The sequence below is a fragment of the Lissotriton helveticus genome, chromosome 1_2 (assembly GCF_964261635.1).
Source record: "Lissotriton helveticus chromosome 1_2, aLisHel1.1, whole genome shotgun sequence".
Taxonomy (NCBI): domain Eukaryota; kingdom Metazoa; phylum Chordata; class Amphibia; order Caudata; family Salamandridae; genus Lissotriton; species Lissotriton helveticus.
The window spans coordinates 434346624-434364638 of NC_136058.1; the positions used below are offsets into that span (position 1 = coordinate 434346624).

The window sequence follows — 18015 nt, forward strand, 5'->3', positions numbered from 1 at the left end:
GGTTGCGAACTGGGGCGCCAGAGAATCCTACAGAAACATTCGTTAAGCCAGACAAAGGTGCCCCAGGAAGTTTGGAGTGAATAATAGAACTCCTCATTGCACCAGTATCCAAAAGAAATGGCTCTGAAACACCCAATGCAACAACGTTAACATAAGGCCCATTGTGATCAACTGGAACTGATACCACTCCCTTTCTTTGTCCATGGCTGATCTAGCTAGTATGAAAATCAGGAATTTCGTTTTCAGTACAATAATCGTCATTGTAATATTGTGCGAACTGGGAATTCTGCTGATCGAAATAATTCATAGTATTCTGAGGGGGAAAAGAACGCTGTTCCTGAGACAACGCACCTCGCCCTCTACCCCTAGGTGCTGACTGAAAACCACCACGGCCTCGAGGCCCTGGCAGTCCACCATTACGCTGCAATAAAATCGGACAATTACTCTTAAAATGACCTTCCTCTTTACAATTTGATTAGGACCCAACAAAGGTCGCGGAACAAAAGGTGTAGGTTTCTGTAACAATCTTTGGAGCTGTGGAGGCTGTTGCAATTGACGCTGAGCAGAACGAGGGGGATAAGCTTGTTGCAAAAGAACCGTTGTTTTCAACTCTTTAGTCTTTTTCTCCACTCTATTCTTTTCTTCCTTATCCCTATTCTCGTAGTACTGAGCAGTGGCTAATATCTGGGCAGACGAAGAAACGGCCCACGCACTCTCAGAATCATTCAATTTATGCGATAATTCTGGAAGTAAATTTAACACAAATTTATCCACAAATAATCGCTGTCCACCCTCAGTGCTCATATCTTGACCACTATGGTCGATGAATGTCGCCTCAAAACGGGTAAAGAAATCGGAGACACTCATCTTTCTTCTGTTTACACGCAGCTAACTTATCCCAATTAACGCGTAAGGCAGGCATCATTGTTTTCATTAAAGTGATGATTCTACCAGACAATTCTGTAATCAAAGCATCAGGTTTAGCACTACCTACTTGTGCTGCATCCGCGGCAATAATAGCAGCCCAATTACCACCTAAAACTTGATCGTGATCTTCCCTACGAATCCGAGCCCATAATGCTTGAGGGACTACATTTCCCATCATCAAATCAACATCTGCTAGATTCATAATGCATGCATCAATAGTCTGGGACAGCTCTTTATAATACCGAGCAGGATTCCTACGAGGGTCCGGTAAAGACTGTTTTTAGCGCCAAAACTTCCGATCTTTTCCAAGGGACATGTACCCATATACGCTGAAAATGAGCTGGGATAGCCAGAACAGCGCCTGCTTGTGGAACCTCATCTCTCCATATCGGAGGTACTCCTCGCACAGGATTTTACGCCGAACCGCAGGATCAGGTTCAAGAGAGGCTTGAGAAAAAAAAGAAGACCTAAAATTGACAAGTGTCTGGACGGCATCCTCAACGTCGGGACCCCATATAAGCCCTTTATCAAATTTATCCTGTATGTCAAACAAACCCTGAGGAGGTAGATCCAAATCCATATCACCCCATCCTTTAAGAAGCGTATTACACATGACATTAAAAACATATCTCTGCGTAGGCGCATTCCACTGAAGAAAAGTATCCAAAATATCACGCACACTATACTGTGGACCACTCTTGATCCAAATGTGAGCAAGAGAGTCTAACCTAACTCGCTCGTCTGAATCTGCATTTCGACTACGGGATTGTCTTCGGGACAAAACAGGAGTCAAATTAGGAGACCCAAAGAAAGGTGATAAAAGACCAGAAACAGTATCAACTAGTCGTTTACGAGCTGTAGGAGAACCCGACAATAAAACAGGAGACAATGTATTAAGCATGGCAGGAGAAGGGCTAGTAGTTAGAAGAGAAACTAACGATAAAGGAGACTGAGGTACAGAAGTCGGTGGCAATGGAGGTGGAGGTGGAAATACTGGAAGAGGCAATTGTGGAAGAATCGGAGCAACTGGTTGAGCAACAGGTTGCTGAACAACAGGTTGTAATGGGGGTGCATTAGCACCCAATACATAAGGTGGAGGTAATCTCAACAAATGAGACATTAAGGGATCTTCGTCAAGATCTTTAGCATGTGGGGAAGTAGGCAACGCGGGATAACATCTATCTATTGCCATACGATGCTGTCTTTCTGAGACTTCAATCATCTGATCAGTCTCATTATTCTTAAACTGTTGAGCAGCCTGTAAAATCGTCATATCTTGCGCTTTCTTTTCTCTTTTTGCCTGTTTAATTTCTTTCTGTTTGGCTTCCTTACACCATAGGCGGAAAGAGTCAAACATTGCCGGCCGGGCTTTTCTCTTAAACAAAATTGTTTCTAAGTTATATAATATATCAGGCTCAAAGCTACCATTTTGTGGCCACTGCAGAACACCATCTTTCTTTGTATATCGGATCCATGTTTCATTAAAAATAATGGGACCAAGACCATGTTTCGAATAGAGTTCATAAGTGGGAGTTCCAACCGGAGGAATTGGACAAGAATCCTCTAGCCGGGAATCCCTAGTACAGTCAAAACAGAAGAACTTCCTAAACTTACTAAGCCCAGGCATTTCGTAACGAACTGGACTATTCACAAACTTCAAGGGGGTTAAAACAATGATCACAGTACAAACGTACTTACCCCTTGGCTTCGACTAATGCATTTGTCGAATAACAAAAACAAGACAAAAGAGTGGGCGCTACCCACGAATACTTAACTAAATGTTTTCATACGCCAACAGTTGTCCGTCTAATGTCTCGCGATACCAATCATCACCAGAGGGCCAAGGCAGGGTGGCAGTCAGGGCAGCAGTCGTCAGCAGCCGTCGGAAAGGAGTAGCCGCGCTACAAAAGACCTTCGGTGCACTTCGACATACAGGGTTCGCTTGACGTGGTTCGCGATTCCTCCAGAATTTTCTTGCAAAGCTCCTCTCGATCCTCGGGCTGAACCGCTACCACTGAAGCCGCCCACACGTTGGGACGCCAATTGGAGAACCGGGCCTTATGGGCCGAGCGGCGCGGGGCACGCCTAAAATCTCCGGGTTCACCTGCCTTGTCAGACAGAGACACAAGACACTCTGTTAGGCGTAGAAAATCAGGTTTACTAGCTGCAGCTAAGCACAGTTGTCCAAGAAGTACACCAGTGGTAGGTTCTCAGGAGACTGCCACTTAATTCCGTGGCGCACAATCTTATATAGGACACATATTTACAATATCGACTCCCAAAACATTCAAAACTGACAAATAGGAAAAGTTTGAAAACAAGCTATCGAGTATCTCAAATACGCCCTTCTTTCAGACCCCGTGTTCTCCCCTCCCCTCAAGGTAATCAATGCTAGTGCATGTGATTCAATTTGCAGGTGACAGGACGTATTTGTGTGCCTCAAAGGATAGTTGTGTATTAGGAGAATACAAGGAGAGAATAGCGAAGGCCAGTCAAATAAGATAAAGATAGAGTAAGACAAGGATCAATCAGTCTAAACATAGATTAACGAACTAGGTCAGATCCTGAGCTCAGTTTCGTAAACAAGGACAAAGGGTTACTTTTTAACAGAAGAGACGCATAGCAGTTGGAAAGGCAAAAACACTATGTTCGCCGTGCAGCCTGAGTAAAGGCAACACAAAATGGCGGCTGTCACAAAATGGCGGCTAGATACGGAGCAAAGTTGAAAACCACAGAACCTCACTTTCTTAAGTGATCTCTCTTGTCACATGCATTTCTTTGCCCCCGAAGCACTGGGCATTGGTAAGACCTTATCTGCAGCAGGAGAAATTGCTATTCCCACTGACGTAGTCTGATGTGCTAGAATCTGGTTGCTTCCGGGACCCGGACGGGCGTAGATGGGCTTGCCTTAGGCACGCCTTCGGTACACCAGTGGCACTGCGCTTTGAACATCTTAAGAAGCGTTAGAAGAGAAAAGAGTAAGCTGCCCCGCCCGCTGCTAAACACGGGAGTAGGGAAGCAAAGGCTTCGCAGTGGAGTTTCACCACCGCCATTTGAGTGCGAGGAAAAGTGATTGAGGCAGATTCAAATTCAAGCAAATCCAAATCGTAGTCAAGCAAATTTGAATTGTATACCTCCCAGTAAAATGAAAAACAAAAAGCTACCCCAAACTTGTATGACAACATTGCCCGTGTCATGAAAGTACAAATAAACAATGTACAAATGAGTAAGGTATTTTTAAAATGAAAAAGGTCAATTGAAAAGCGTTTGAAAGAGCCTAAAAACGTGGTGTGGAAGGCATTAGGTGTCACTTACTTTGACTCTATCTTGGGAATTTATTGCTTCAACAATACATTTTTGTATTTATTGTAAGTGAATCTTTCTTGAGAGAGTGAGGTTTTTTTTTTGGTCGACTATTATTGGTGTTGATTAGTGTCCAGTGATAGATGAAGTGGTTATGGCGGCAATTTAGGATTATTGACCATCTGGAGAGAAACCCAATATATTATTCAGTTTACTTATGACGTATTGCCTTTTATGAATTTTTTTAAGTCAATTTGTTGTGGAATCACTGATCTAAAACAAGCTTGGTAGTGTTGTAAGATATTTTTATCCCTGTACTGGCACTATTTCATATTTAATGTCTTTTTATTCAAATATTGTAAATGCTTTATGCACTTTTATGCAAAATAAAGTATTGAATTGATTGAGAGAGGGAGGTGGTCAACAAACCAACAAACAAAGAGACAGTCCCAAGTATCAATGCCTGACAGAGGCCGCAAACTAATATTTTAAGAGGCCATTGTGCCCTTAAACCAGAAACTCTACACCTAATCTGGGCCACAATTTCAGTCTTGTTCGAAGATATAAAACCATATTAAACATAAGGAATTTCTCACAGACATAGGAAAACTAGCAAGCTTTCCTTAAAAAGTTTGCTTTGACACATGAACTGTGCCACACACTGTATTTGATCTTGTGTATAAAACTGTATGGTATGTTTCTCTGTTTGCTTTGCTACGTACCACACTGTGCATTTGAAAAAACCCAATAAAGTTCTTAAAAATTGCACCACTGACCAATATTCTCATTTATTCCGTTAAATACAATCTGTCACTTCCAGTTGTCATCTTTCTGTAAATACTTGTAGTCCTCGATATTAGGTTTAGGAAGATGCTCACGTGAAGTGAAGCTATAAATAGTTTTCTACAGCAGCAACCAAGTGCGAGGCCTGCACTTGAATGAGCGTATCTTGAAAACATCCACAGAGCTGCCAAGGTTTCAGATCGCTATGTGCGACATTTTCATAATTTCAGTGTAATTACGAGTGACATTTCAATGACTATGAGTGACACTTAAAATCAAGCAATGAAACATATAGGGAAACATAAATATCACAAATTACACCCATTTGAGTAACGAGAAACTCTAAGAAGTCACTGAAGACACAACATTCATCTCATATTTTTCCATGCATGTTTCATTCACTCTTTGTGGATGTAACAAGTTAACCTACAAGCATAACATTTTTGTCCGTTTCAAATGAGTGAGATATAAATTAGGAAAACTATGCCTATGTCTCATTTTGCTGTAAAGTAATTGGAATTACGGCCTACGACTGTTAAAACATATGCCTGCAGCAGTCAGAGAGAACTTCAGTACAGACTCAGGGCCCAATTCACAAAGGTAAACTGAGACAAAAGTCTAACTTTACGACTTTCGGTATTCACAAAGGGCATTTACGAGTAGTAAAGTTAGACTTTTTCTCGGTTTAACTTAAGTTTGCACTCAGTTATACTTAAGACCAAAACTTAAATTAAACTGAGACAAAAGTCTAACTTTACTATACGTAAATGCCCTTTGTGAATACCAAAAGTTGCAAAGTTAGACTTTCGTCTCAGTTTACATTTGTGAATCGGGCCCTAAGTGCTGGACTCCCCCAGGATGCCAGTTCACACGTGCCTGGGGAAGTGTGTCTGCCCATCGGAGCGCTTCACTGGTGACGTGGCAGTGCTGCGTGTGCTGAGGCCCCAGCTCAGGGCTGTTGTAAGTCCACCTGCATTAGAGTCTGCTGGCTGCAAGACATGAAGTCGTCCGAGTTGTCACTGATATCTGGCCCTAGGATGCTGCAGACCAACTGCTCTCTTGACCTGACCATGGCAGGCTCCAGCACACCAGGAAAGAGTACATTCAATGCTGCTGCCTGCTGCAAAGCTAGTCGCCCTTTGGGGATGTGCTGGAATGTCTGCCTCGCGGCAATTATGAATAAACGTGGCAAGCTTTGCCAGAACATATCAACAGGCAAGGCGCAGCCTCATGGATCCACGTGTGCCTGGTGCCTGGCGCTGTCTTCAAGTATCAACATTTGAGGAGCAGCTACGCACGCGGCTAAGACACGGGCTGACTCGGCTTCTAATAATAATTTAGGATTTTTTTGCCTGTGCCAGAACCCAGAACAGAGTAAAACCGACAACATAATGCAAGCGCCCCCTCCCCAGGATTGGGGCTGTAGGACATAAATACCGTCTGTGGCAGGCACTATTGTGACAGAGCGAGCCACGGCCCGACTGGAAACTGAAACCAGCCCTGACAAACAGCTCAGCATTGGGCAAATCATTGCAATCTCACGTGACGGATTGGAGTGCCATGACTGAATGTAACTGAACCCGAACCCCTAAACGTGCGTTGCCAGCTTTGCTCAGTTTGACTTCTAATTATTATAGCATCGCTCCAGCACTTGACAACTCAGAAAGCTATAAAAATGTGTGACTCTGCATTTCAGTATGGTGATGCGGAGCACCACATTAAAATGCGTTAGTCTAACCCGTGATGCGTGGTACTCATCAGGCCTGTTCCCCTCAACGCAGGCACCCTTGCACTATGGTGCAAAGCTGCCTGCATTGGCGCTAGGCAGCTAAATTTAGCACCAGCACAGGGAGAAACCCAGGGCTGCACTATATTCTTGTAAATACGGTGCACCCCTGCATTTCAGAAGTGGAGAATGCGGTGTAAAGCCAAGGAGGCTAATGCCGTACTCCTCCAATTGCTTGTAAATATGCCCCTTAATGACAACAGCCTGACCTTTTTTATCAAGAGGCAGAAAATCCTCTTATTTCAGGGGATGCTCCACCTTGATGTAGCATTGCTCCAGGAAACACACTTGTCACCTATTGAACATGATAAACTCAGAAGGGATTGGATGAGTACATGCTAGCTGGATCTAGACTACCCTTACACACCCATCTACTCCTGTGGAACAGGGGCAGAGTGGGTTGGACATCTGTTTTCACAAATTGCTGGGGGTTTGCACACTGCGGACATGGCGGGACCCCCCTTAGCAGATATATAACTTTGTCAAGGTTCAGATACCCATTGAATCTTTGTGTGTGGGCTCTATCTATGCCCCGGAGGCTGACCAAACTCCTGCTCTCCTTTGGGGCAGCCAGGGTATTCATGAGGGGGGTGCTGGAATATGGCACCTTGACAAGTCCAGAAACCATATGACCAGGCAGCCCCGAGACAGGTTCATCCTCTCTGACATTATTGATGATCGTGCCTTGATGGATCCATGGTGATAGACGCACCTGAGGGACGCGGACTATACTTTCACCTCCTGCGTCCATTGCAAACGTTTACGCCTTGATCCTCCCAAACAGTATCTCTGATCATGATCTTCTACTACTCAACGATAAACTTCAATTGTTGCCAACTCCTCAGGCCCGTTGGCGTATGTATACAGCACGGTATCAAGCCCCTGAAAACAAGTACAGATGGTGCCAATATCTGAGCCAGTACTTGGAGGAGAACATTGGGTCCATCTCCTCTGCACAGGTGCTGTGAGAGGGCAAGAAGGCCTTTTAGAGGTAATTTGATGAATGATTTGGCTGCCTATAAGTGCCACTGTGAGGCATAATAGCGTTGGTTGACTGACCTCACGTTTCACCTGGCTCAGACGTATAACGTACTGCTGACACCTGCTCTTCTCAAGGAGCTGCTTGGGGCCAATTATGATCTGAACTCCGATTACACAGTGGAGGACCAGAGGGATACGCTCTGTTGACGATATAGTAAGGGACGGTGAGTTGGCCCCCTTTGGTACTCTCATGTGTGATTATGGGCTGCCACAGTCGCATCACTGACAGCTCATGCAGAGCCTGCCACACATGCTGGGTGCTCCCCCTTATGATCTAGAGACTGACCCAATGTTGCATTATATCCTGATGTGGAAATGATTCAAGGACACCATGGTGGGATTGTATGTTACCACTATGGACAGCCTTTTTTCAAGCACCACTGCCCACACTTTATGCTGTTTGTGGGAGCAGAGGCTGGGCCTCTCACTGTCTGAGCAGGACGGGCACGACCTTTGGAAAGACCATGGCAGTTTCCTCCAGGAGGTCAGGTTGAAATTCAGTTATTTCAAGTTCCTACACCACTGGCACTGGACGCGGGAGTGGATCTATAAAGCACATATACTGGAGGATTCCAAGTGCCGGAGGTGCTGAAGGTGTGACGCACTCGCCTGTGATATTTTACATTTCCTGCGGACTGTACAGTACTTTGTGCTACTTGGGCTCAGTTTGGGATACCTTGATGACCAACCAAGGGGTGGCACCGCAATTGATGGCCCGTCTGACCTTGCTTCACAGAATGTCAGTATTCCAGGATTTACCCACCACTGTAAGAGTTAGCTGGCTATGGCCTTCATAGTGGGAGTTGTCTTTTTTGGTGGCGACCTTTGGGCCTGGCACCCTAACATATTTTTTTCCTGTTCCCAAGTCCCTTCCCCTCGTGGTCTCCCTCATCCTCCTTCCCTGATCATCTGCGGGATCTTCTGAGCCACATCACCTCTATCTAGAGGGGTTATTTCATTTACTGTTTATCCTGTTTTCAATGTCTTCTCATAAGTTCTAGTTTACACAATATCTTGCTGAATCGATAAACTTTCATACCTATTATATGCTCATTGTATATTAATAATCAATAGAGAATTGAGGTATTAAAAAAAGACACAGGGAGTGGTGTCACTTAACATTTGACTTTGACAATTCTAAAGGAAGAGACATTACTGAATTTATAGACATGCTCAGCACACATGTAAAGTGATAATATTACAACCAAGTCTCACTGAAATAGACATTCAATGTAACATTCTACTGAACTGTGTGCAGTACTCATGGTGAAATATGAGAAAGGTTTTGCCACCAAAATGTGGGACAGAGGGCCTGCTCTGTGCCGAATAGTCACTTGTGAAGTTCTAGTTAATCCCCATAGTTTTGACGAATGGGCCAGGTTTGAGTGAGACTTCAGTCCGACCTCCAAATGTGTTAGTGTCACTCGTGATGAGTGAGGCTTGAGGGCTCTAATGTATGCACCTCCGAACTAATGTCACTGTTGAGGCACTCAAGGCTGCTTGTATGACAATGCTACAAAGAGTTGACACCCTCGCTAATCAATGGTGTATTGATGGCGAGTGTACTGTGATATAGGGTCCTATGTGAAGGAGTAGAATATTTTCGATTAATGAAATGCCCCTCCCCTGTTAGTCAGACCAGTAATACCCACTAATTTTTATGATACAATGTAAACCGTGTGAGAAATTTCTGATTCATACTCGGTTGCCCTATCTTAGGAATTAATTGTTTCAAAGATGTATTGCTTTATTTTTGTCAGTGAATCTTTGTTGAGAGAGGATGGTGGTTACTGGAAACAAAACAAGAAAGCCTGGAAGAGACCGCTATCTTAATATTTTAGGAGACAGTGTGCTCTTAAACCAGAAACTCAAAACCTAATTAGAACCTACATTTCAGTCTTGTTCAAGGATATAAAACCGTATTAAATATAAGGAATAAGCCGTAGACATAGGAAAATTAGAAATAAGCTGTTCCTTCAATTGTCGCTTTGACACAAGACCTATGCCTCATTGTCACTGATCTGGTGTCTTAAACTCCATGGTATTTACCTCTGTTTACGTTGCTATCTAGGACGTTGTGGATTTGAACAACTGCAAATAAATTATTTAAAAGAATAAATAAGCTGCCCAGTTTAATTGCAAAACTAACCCATTTACCCATATATTAATTGAAATACAGATATATTAATTGAAATACAGATATATTATTATTTGAAATACAGACAGCCACTTCCAGTTGTCACCTTTCTGTAAATACTCTTAAGTCCTTTACATCAGTGTTTGGAAGATGCTCATCTGAAGTGAAGCTATAAATTCTTTTTGACAGCAGCAAAGTGTGAGGCCCTTTACTTGAACTGTCTGACCCTTAAAAACATTCCCATCTGTGACATCTGAAATCCCAGGTCTTTACAGGCGCCAATGCTTGTTTGTGTGAAATGTATTCACTCCTGGAGCCTGGAGGCGGCGGTTCTGTCAGCGGCCACCAGAGGGCGCTCCTCGCCTGCTGATGGAAACCCACTGAGCTGCACATTGGATGAAAGAGAGAAGGGTTTCCTCTTCTGGGTCAGCGGCGGCAGAGACAGCACCAGCAGCAGTGGTGACATCACTTCCAGCCTCTCCTGGTGTGTCCGGCCTGCTGCAGAGGAGGAAGGAGCCCTGTCTGGTGGGCAGTTACCTTCATCTACAGCCCCTCACAGACCCCAGATCTGCCCCCCCCAGGAGAAGGCAAGGCCTGTCCAGGGGTGCAGAGGAAGTGAGGCCTTTCCAGGAGTGAAGAGGAGGAGAGGCCTGTCCAGGAGTGCAGAGGAGGCAAGGCCTGTCCAAGGGGTGGAGAGGAGGGGAGGCCGTGAGCCTGTCCAGGGGTGCAGAGGAGGGGAGGCCTGTCCAGGGGTGCAGAGGAGGCGAGGCCTGTCCAAGGGGTGCAGAGGAGGAGAGGCCTGTCCAGGAGTGAAGAGGAGGAAAGGCCCGTCCAGGGGTGCAGAGGAGGAGAGGCCTGTCCAGGGGTGTAGAGGAGGAGAGGCCTGTCCAGGGGAGTAGAGGAGGAGAGGCCTGTCCAGGGGAGTAGAGGAGGTGAGGCCTGTCCAGGGGTGCAGAGGAGGAGAGGCCTGTCCAGGGGTGCAGAGGAGGAGAGGCCTGTCCATGGGATGTAGAGGGGGGGAGGTGTGTTTGGAGGTAGGTGCAGAGGAGGCGAGACCTGTCAGGGGGATGCAGAGGAGCAAGGCCTGCCCAGGGGTCTCAGAGGAGGTGAGTGAGGCTTGTCAAGGTGGTGCAGAGACCTTGAGGCTTGTCAAGGTGGTGCAGAGAAGGTGAGGCCTGTCCAGGAGTGCAGAGGAAGAGAGGCCTGTCCAGGGGTGCAGAGGAGGAGAGGCCTTTTACAGGGGTGCAGAAGAGGTGAGGCCTGTCCAGGGATGCAGAGGAGTTGAGGCCTGTCCAGGGGTGCAGAGGAGGAGAGGCCTGTCCAGCGGAGCAGAGGAAGAGAGGCCTGTCCAGGGGTATAGACTAGGTGAGGACTGTCATGGGGTGCAGAGGGGGAGAGGCCTGCCCAGGGGTGCAGAGGAGGAGAGACCGGTCCGGGGGTGGTGCAGACGAGGTAAGGCCTGTTCTGTCCAGGGGGGTGCAGCCGAGGTGAGACCTCTCCGGGTGGTACAGAGAAGGTGAGACCTGTGGAGAGGGAGTGAGGGGCAAAGGAGGTGAGACCTGTGAAGAGGGGGGAGGGGCAGAGGAGGTGAGACCTGTCCTGTCGGGGGGAGGTTAGAAGAGGTGAAGCCTGTCCAGGGGAGGCACAAAGAAGATGAGGCCTGTCCAGCAGGTGCAGAGGAGGGGAGGACTGTCCATGGGATGTAGAGGGGGGTGAGGCATGTTTGGAGGTAGGTGCAGAGGAGGCGAGACCTGTTGGGGGGATGCAGAGGAAGCAAGGCCTGTCCAGGGGGTGCAGAGGAGTTGAGGCCTGTCCAGGGGTGCAGAGGAGGTGATGTCTGTCCAGGGGATGCAGAGGAGGTGAGGTCTGTCCAGGGGCTCAGAGGAGGTGAGTGAGGCCTGTCCAGGGGGGTGTAGAGGAGGTGAGGCCTGTCCAAGGGTGCAGTGGGGGAGAGGCCTGTACAGGATGGTGTAGATGAGGTGAGGCCTGTCTTGTGTTTGGGTGGTTCAAAGGAGGTGGGGCCTCTCCAGGAGGGATGCAGTGGAGATGAGGCCTGTTCGTCCAGGCGGGGTGGTTGAGAGCTGAGTTTAAGTTTGTTAATTGTTGTCCCAAGAGATTTGTGGAATGAGTCTAAGTTGCTTGTAAACTGGCCAATTGAAGAGCCACAGAGTGAAGCGCCTCAAAATATTTTATTATATAGTACAAGAGATAATGCAGAGTTACAGACAATATTGCAAAGTCAAAGACCAGGGAAAAGAGGGCGCATCTTTTAGCGTTGCATCCAGAGGTTAGTCCACATATCCAGCAAAATGTGAGGGGCTAACATTCCGGATGAGATTTTGTTTTACACAAAGTTCTGTAGTGAGAATGTTGTTCCTAAGCAGAAAATTATCCCCCAAAAAATAATGAGCGCTCAGACAAAAATGTTCCAAACGGGTGACGATAGTGGTTCTCACGGATTGTATTCTTGTTTTGATTCTGGGTTTGTTGCTGGTGTGAATTTGGATATGCACGGCGTTGGTGTGCAGAGTAATGATGTTCAGTATGTGCAAGGAGGAAATGTTGTTCCTCTGGGTCAGGGCCGGACTGGGAACCCAAACCAGGCTTGACAATTTTGACGGACCAGCTCCCTGCCTCTTTTGTAGCTGGGGGGGGGTGATATAGCAACACCACAGCAAAACCAGCCCCCAGTAACAAATACGTTTCCCAGCACTGAAGAATCGGCCCCCACTCTTCCAGCCTCCCGGGGAAACACCCGAAGCCCGTTCCGGCCAGTCCGACCCTGCTCAGGGTGTTGGTTTTACTGACAGTGGCAATTTAAATACCTCAAACACTAATAGTGTGCAGAATAAGACACGCTCCATGCGATGTTTGCAGGAACCTGTGAAACTGGAACATGAATCAGATGGCCAGAATGGGATGTCTCAGTCAATGGTACCAGCCCAACTGGCCTCTGTGACGAGCATGCAGAATCAAAGGCAGATATTTTGGAACATGCCTTCAGTCCCGATAGTCCCACAGCCCAGAGTAGAATAGAACGCCAAATTCTCAACAAATTCAGTATTTCAACAAAATCCTTCAGTGATTAATAAGGATTTTCCACAACTTCCTCCTACACTTGGAGTTTCTGCTGGACTGAATCAGACACAATGACGGTGCCTGGGACGGGAGAAGGGTTGTGTGCTTGGTGCAGTCCTAGAGGTCACCCAGAGTGGCTCTTTTGTAGAAGAAGTAAATGGGAATCCAGCATCACTTTTAATCAATAAATGTGCCTCCCGTTCCACAGTCATACTGACGGGAGCTCCCAACCCCCCCTCTTGGGAAAGGAGTCCAAGTTGTAGGCATTTCTATTAAACAAGTAATAATCTGTCAGCAAATGTTCCCGTACAAATTGTGTCAATGATGAATGGCCAGAAACTTAAACTGTGATTAAGATCCAGTTATTATGTTAGGGAATTACCTTGTAAAATGACTTGTGGCTTTTTGGGGAAGAGTCACAATTAATTATTCATGTTGTAGGTGTGGTTTATTAAATTACATTTTGTTGTGCCATGTTTTCATGAACATTCATTGATTGCTGGCATTTTTACCTCATCGTGAACCATGTCAATAATGTGTTCTCTCTGTCTAAAAACATAAGAACTTTTCCTTGATTCCTAACTGAGCAGATTCTATATCAGTTTGCTATTTGATATAATAAAAAAAATGTTTTCTTATTTCTTAGCACACATTTGTTGTGTGCGGTCTGTCTATTGACATTACAGCTAGAGTTATTTCTGATTCTGGCTGTTCATATACTTTAGAGATTCCCTTTATGTGATTCTCCTGCAAATATTATGATGATTATTTCTCTGACTGAGTAACCATGTTTATGCCTTCAGTAATTATTTGAAAACTTTAATATAGCTTTGAAGCTTGTTGTAGCTCCAAAGGCAAGGGCCTTTACCAAGGGAGCGGTCCTTTAAGGGGCTGTACTGCCTGCTATGGCTGACTATAAGGTCATTACACTGTTTGCCCCATGAGGGCAGAATGTGTTAATTAATAAAACAACGGTGTCCCAGAGACCGAGGGGGTTGAAACATCCCCCGTACTCCAAAACCTTTGTTTCACAGCTGTTGTGGTGAATGTTGAACAGCCGCATGCGGGACCACGGTGGTTAATTGTTGAACATTCACAGCAATAGCTGTGAAAGGAGGCTGAAGTCAGCGCTGGTTCTCCCTGGGCTCGGCTAAACTGCATTTCATCATTCAGGTGAGCCGGGGAGATGCAGGAGATGAGCAGAACCTCCCCTCCTTCCGAGACGCCAGTGACACTGCGAGTTACGGGAGGAGGAAGGGGGGAGGCTCTTGTGTGCCCTGCTGCAGGCTCTATCTTCTGCCTTCTCCTGCCCAATCCATATATTTCGGAGAGGCAGAGGAAAGAGAGAGGCAGAGGCTGTGTATTTGGACATTGTAATGTTGAGAGCAGCGGGCCTATATCAGGTTGAATGGGATGCCGCTGCTCCGTTGTCTTCAATGGAGGTCTCAACATTCCAATGTTCCAAGCTTTGTCTCGTGAAGGATTTATTCCAATGTTCTAGTGCTTTGGTCACTGTCCTATAGGGCTCACAAGACACTGATCCTCCACATCACACCTTTAGATAACTTATCAATAAAAAGCGCCAACACATTGATTGAAGCCTTGTTGCTTCCATTGCTCAGCATTCGAACTCTGCATCAGCTGGAGCTTGAATTGCAGTTGCTCTGAGAACATGGTTTGGAAAAATCTAAGAGTCTTGTTGAATTATCTATGAACGGTGGGCAGAATTATGTACAAGGACATTAACATGCCTTTTGTGAACCAGATTGTTTTGATTTACAAGTTTCATGGCCTGGAAATGGAAAGATGGGGGTTATGAAGACGTGGACTGGGTTGTTGGGGTCTGTTATCTGAGACTGTGGGTGTACTCTATATTCACAGAGACCTTTTACAGCAGGGGATCATGGCTCTTGAGCCAAAAAAAGTATTTATTCATAACCATAGTTGCTTCGCAATGGCCTCCAGAGAACAAGAGATTCTTTTGTTTTGGAAGTTCAGGACGGTTATTTGTAAAATGTGATGAAGTGTGATAGTCGTCTGACGCAAAACCATTTCTTTACTTCCTTTCAAGGTATTCTGGGATGACCAAGTAGTGCAGCGTGGCTGCCACCCTCGGAGGAACCAAATATAATATAACTTTCAGGTAAGGATTCCTATACCTCTAAGTTTCCTCTTCCCGTGTTTCTTCTTTCTCTATTCCCTTTCTTGATCTCTGTTTTGTTTTTGTCTCTTCAGCTTCAACATTTGACTCCCTCAGTGCACTATTCCTGTTGTTATCAAACTTCTGATAATAATATGATGGAGCCACATTCCTCCTCGAACATGTGAGGGGTGTAGTGCAGGTCCAGTTCCTTTTTTGGTCAGTTTTGCCCAGCAGTTCCTTAACTTTGCCTTTGACACCATCCCCCATGAGGGTCTCTCGCCAGACTCCATGACATCGGTCTGAGGGGGACGGTGTACAATTGGTTTGGATCATTTCTGGCTGGCCGCCGTCAAACGGTCTGGGCCTCATCTAGCTCGGCCGTGATGCCGCCACTGGGAGTCGGAGTTCCGCAGGGTTCTGTGTTGAGCCCGACTCTTTTTAACATCTTTATGACCCCTTTGGCGGCATTGGCTAGGTCCTTTGGGGCCCGGATCGTATCCTATGCCGATGATACCCAGCTCCTCTTTTCGTGCAGGAAAGGAGAAGACTTCGATGGAGAGAGTATCCGTGAGTGCCTTGGGGCTGTTTTTAAATGGTTCCAGCTGAACAGCCTCAAGTGCAACTCAGATAAATCTGAGGTACTCTTCTTCGGCTGTCCTTTTGACCCGGATTGGCAGGCATGGTGGCCTGAAAACATGTTCCCTCCGTCTTGCTCTTCCCAGCTGGTTAAGAACTTGGGGGTCAAGATAGATAAGGGTCTGACGTTAAGATCTCAGATCCTTGGTTTAACGGGAACATGCTTCGGTCTCCTCAAGATGCTCCGGAAGTTTTTGCCTCTACTCTCAGAGGAGCACAGGAAGACGACAGTGCAGGCCCTGATTGGTTCAAGACTGGATTATTCCAACGTCCTTTATCTGGGCCTGCCGGAATATCTTTTGCAGCGGCTGCAAGTCGTCCAGAACTCGGCTGCGAGGGCGATTTATGGCCTAAACAGGCGAGTCAGTGCTGCTAGCCTTTTGCAGTCGCTCCATTGGCTGCCTATCCGGAAGCGTATAGCTTTTAAGGCCTTGACCTTGGCCTATAAGGCTCTTCATGCTGTGGGAGCACAGTATCTCCAAAGGAGACTTGCCTTTTACCACCTGGCCCGATCTCTAAGATCTGAATCTTTACTTCTTGCGGTGGTCCCGCGAGTAAAAAGGGCTTGTATTGGAGGCCGCTCCTTTGGGTTGCTAGCGCCACAGCTTTGGAATACTTTACCTCTGGTTCTTCGTGGTGCTACTAACCTGTTTACCTTTAGCCTTAAAACCTGGCTTTTTGCCCTTTAGGCTGTTTTATTCAGTTTTATTATCTTGTCTGATCTGTGTTCTTTATTGCTGTGTTGTGTTACCTTGATACAGGTTTTAAATAAAGCGCCGGGACACTCTTTTTGAGTAGCCGTGCGCTATAAAAGACAAACATATAACATAACATAACATAACATAACTATTATCACATTTGTCTCCTCCTCTACAGCACGTGATACCATAATCCCTCTGTCTGTCTTTCGGCGCCTTTTCTCTATGGATCTGACTTCCATCTCTTTACATCCTCCTAAACTGCCCTTTTCTGTCTTGTCTACTACAAGCAAAAGACACAGTATATGTGTGTGGACACACATGCACATAGGGCTTGCTTTAGGGTGGTGCGACTGGTGGAGCCGCACCTGGTGCTGACCTTGATGGCACTGTGTTTAGAAGTAACTTATGGGTTCACAAGCATCTGCTGCACAGTTTCCTGTGCTGGAACATGTGGTGAGAGAGGAAGATAGCCTTTTTTCTCTTTCTTCTGTTTTGTGTTTTCCTTATCAAGACCGTTTTTCGTTTCCTTTGCTGTTGTGCTGTTTTTTTTCTCATTTTCAGGTGCTGCAGTGCCTGGGTCCTGTCGAAGGAGCATGATGAATTCTGGGCCACAAAGTAAGTCCTTATCATCCGCACAATTTGAAATGGTGAATTCCACTGAGCTAACTGGACACCGCGTCAGTCTATGGTGGCATTTAAAGCACTGAGTGTAACAAGGCCAATTCCTTTGTTCAATAAAATGTCCCTTCCTAAATCACCGGAAAAAGGAATAGATGAACAGTCTAGGTGGGCAGGAGAGTAAATAATATCTGAAAATTCATTAAAAGTATTACAAATATCTCATTTGATGCCAGCCTTTGTTACGGATTGTGTAAATTGATAGTGTTGGCTGCTTCTGAAAATCTGTGTCACAATATATGTGCAACTTGTGTTTCTTTCTTAAATATTAATTACGTTTACTCTCACATCCTTGAGTTCCAGTGATCCAAAGCTCCCGATCTACAGTGTCCCTGAGCTGTTTCACCACTATCAGAAATGCTACGCAACTGATTTCCTAGCTGGTTTTTGATAATGCTTTCTTTGTGCAAAGTATAAGGTCATAAATATTTTTTCTTTGTGTTCATTTACAATCTCTGACTCCATTTCTACAGGTGACTGAAGCATGAACAGAAAAAAGAAGGTTTAAATTTAGTGAAACACAACGAAAAGGATTATTTCAAGGAAAGTTAAAACATTCTCGAGCTCTTGAGAAGAAACACATTCTATGTTCCAGGAATGGTGAGGATGTTGGAGCGGAAGAAACTGGTGAATGTGAAAGTTGTCAAATCCCTAAAGGAAAAGGAGCATAAATGTTTACCAAGTGTCAGTAACTGAGATTAAGGAGAACATTGGCCACAATTGATCCCCATGCAGTGCACATGGGAAAACTCAGTGCTGTAACTTCTGTTTGATGGTTTATGAGAAATGCTTTGGAGACGCA

General features: G+C 45.7%; 1 protein-coding gene across 1 annotated transcript in view; it reads left to right on the forward strand.

The window, feature by feature from the left end:
• The window catches only part of LOC144805086 (uncharacterized), a 187972-nt gene extending 170730 nt beyond the window's left edge, over positions 1 to 17242 (forward strand). Inside the window, exon 6 of the mRNA XM_078671942.1 lies at positions 17097 to 17242. Within this exon, the coding sequence (XP_078528068.1) occupies positions 17097 to 17242 (146 nt within the window). The remainder of the gene's footprint in view (positions 1 to 17096) is intronic.
• Positions 17243 to 18015: the final 773 nt, after the last annotated feature.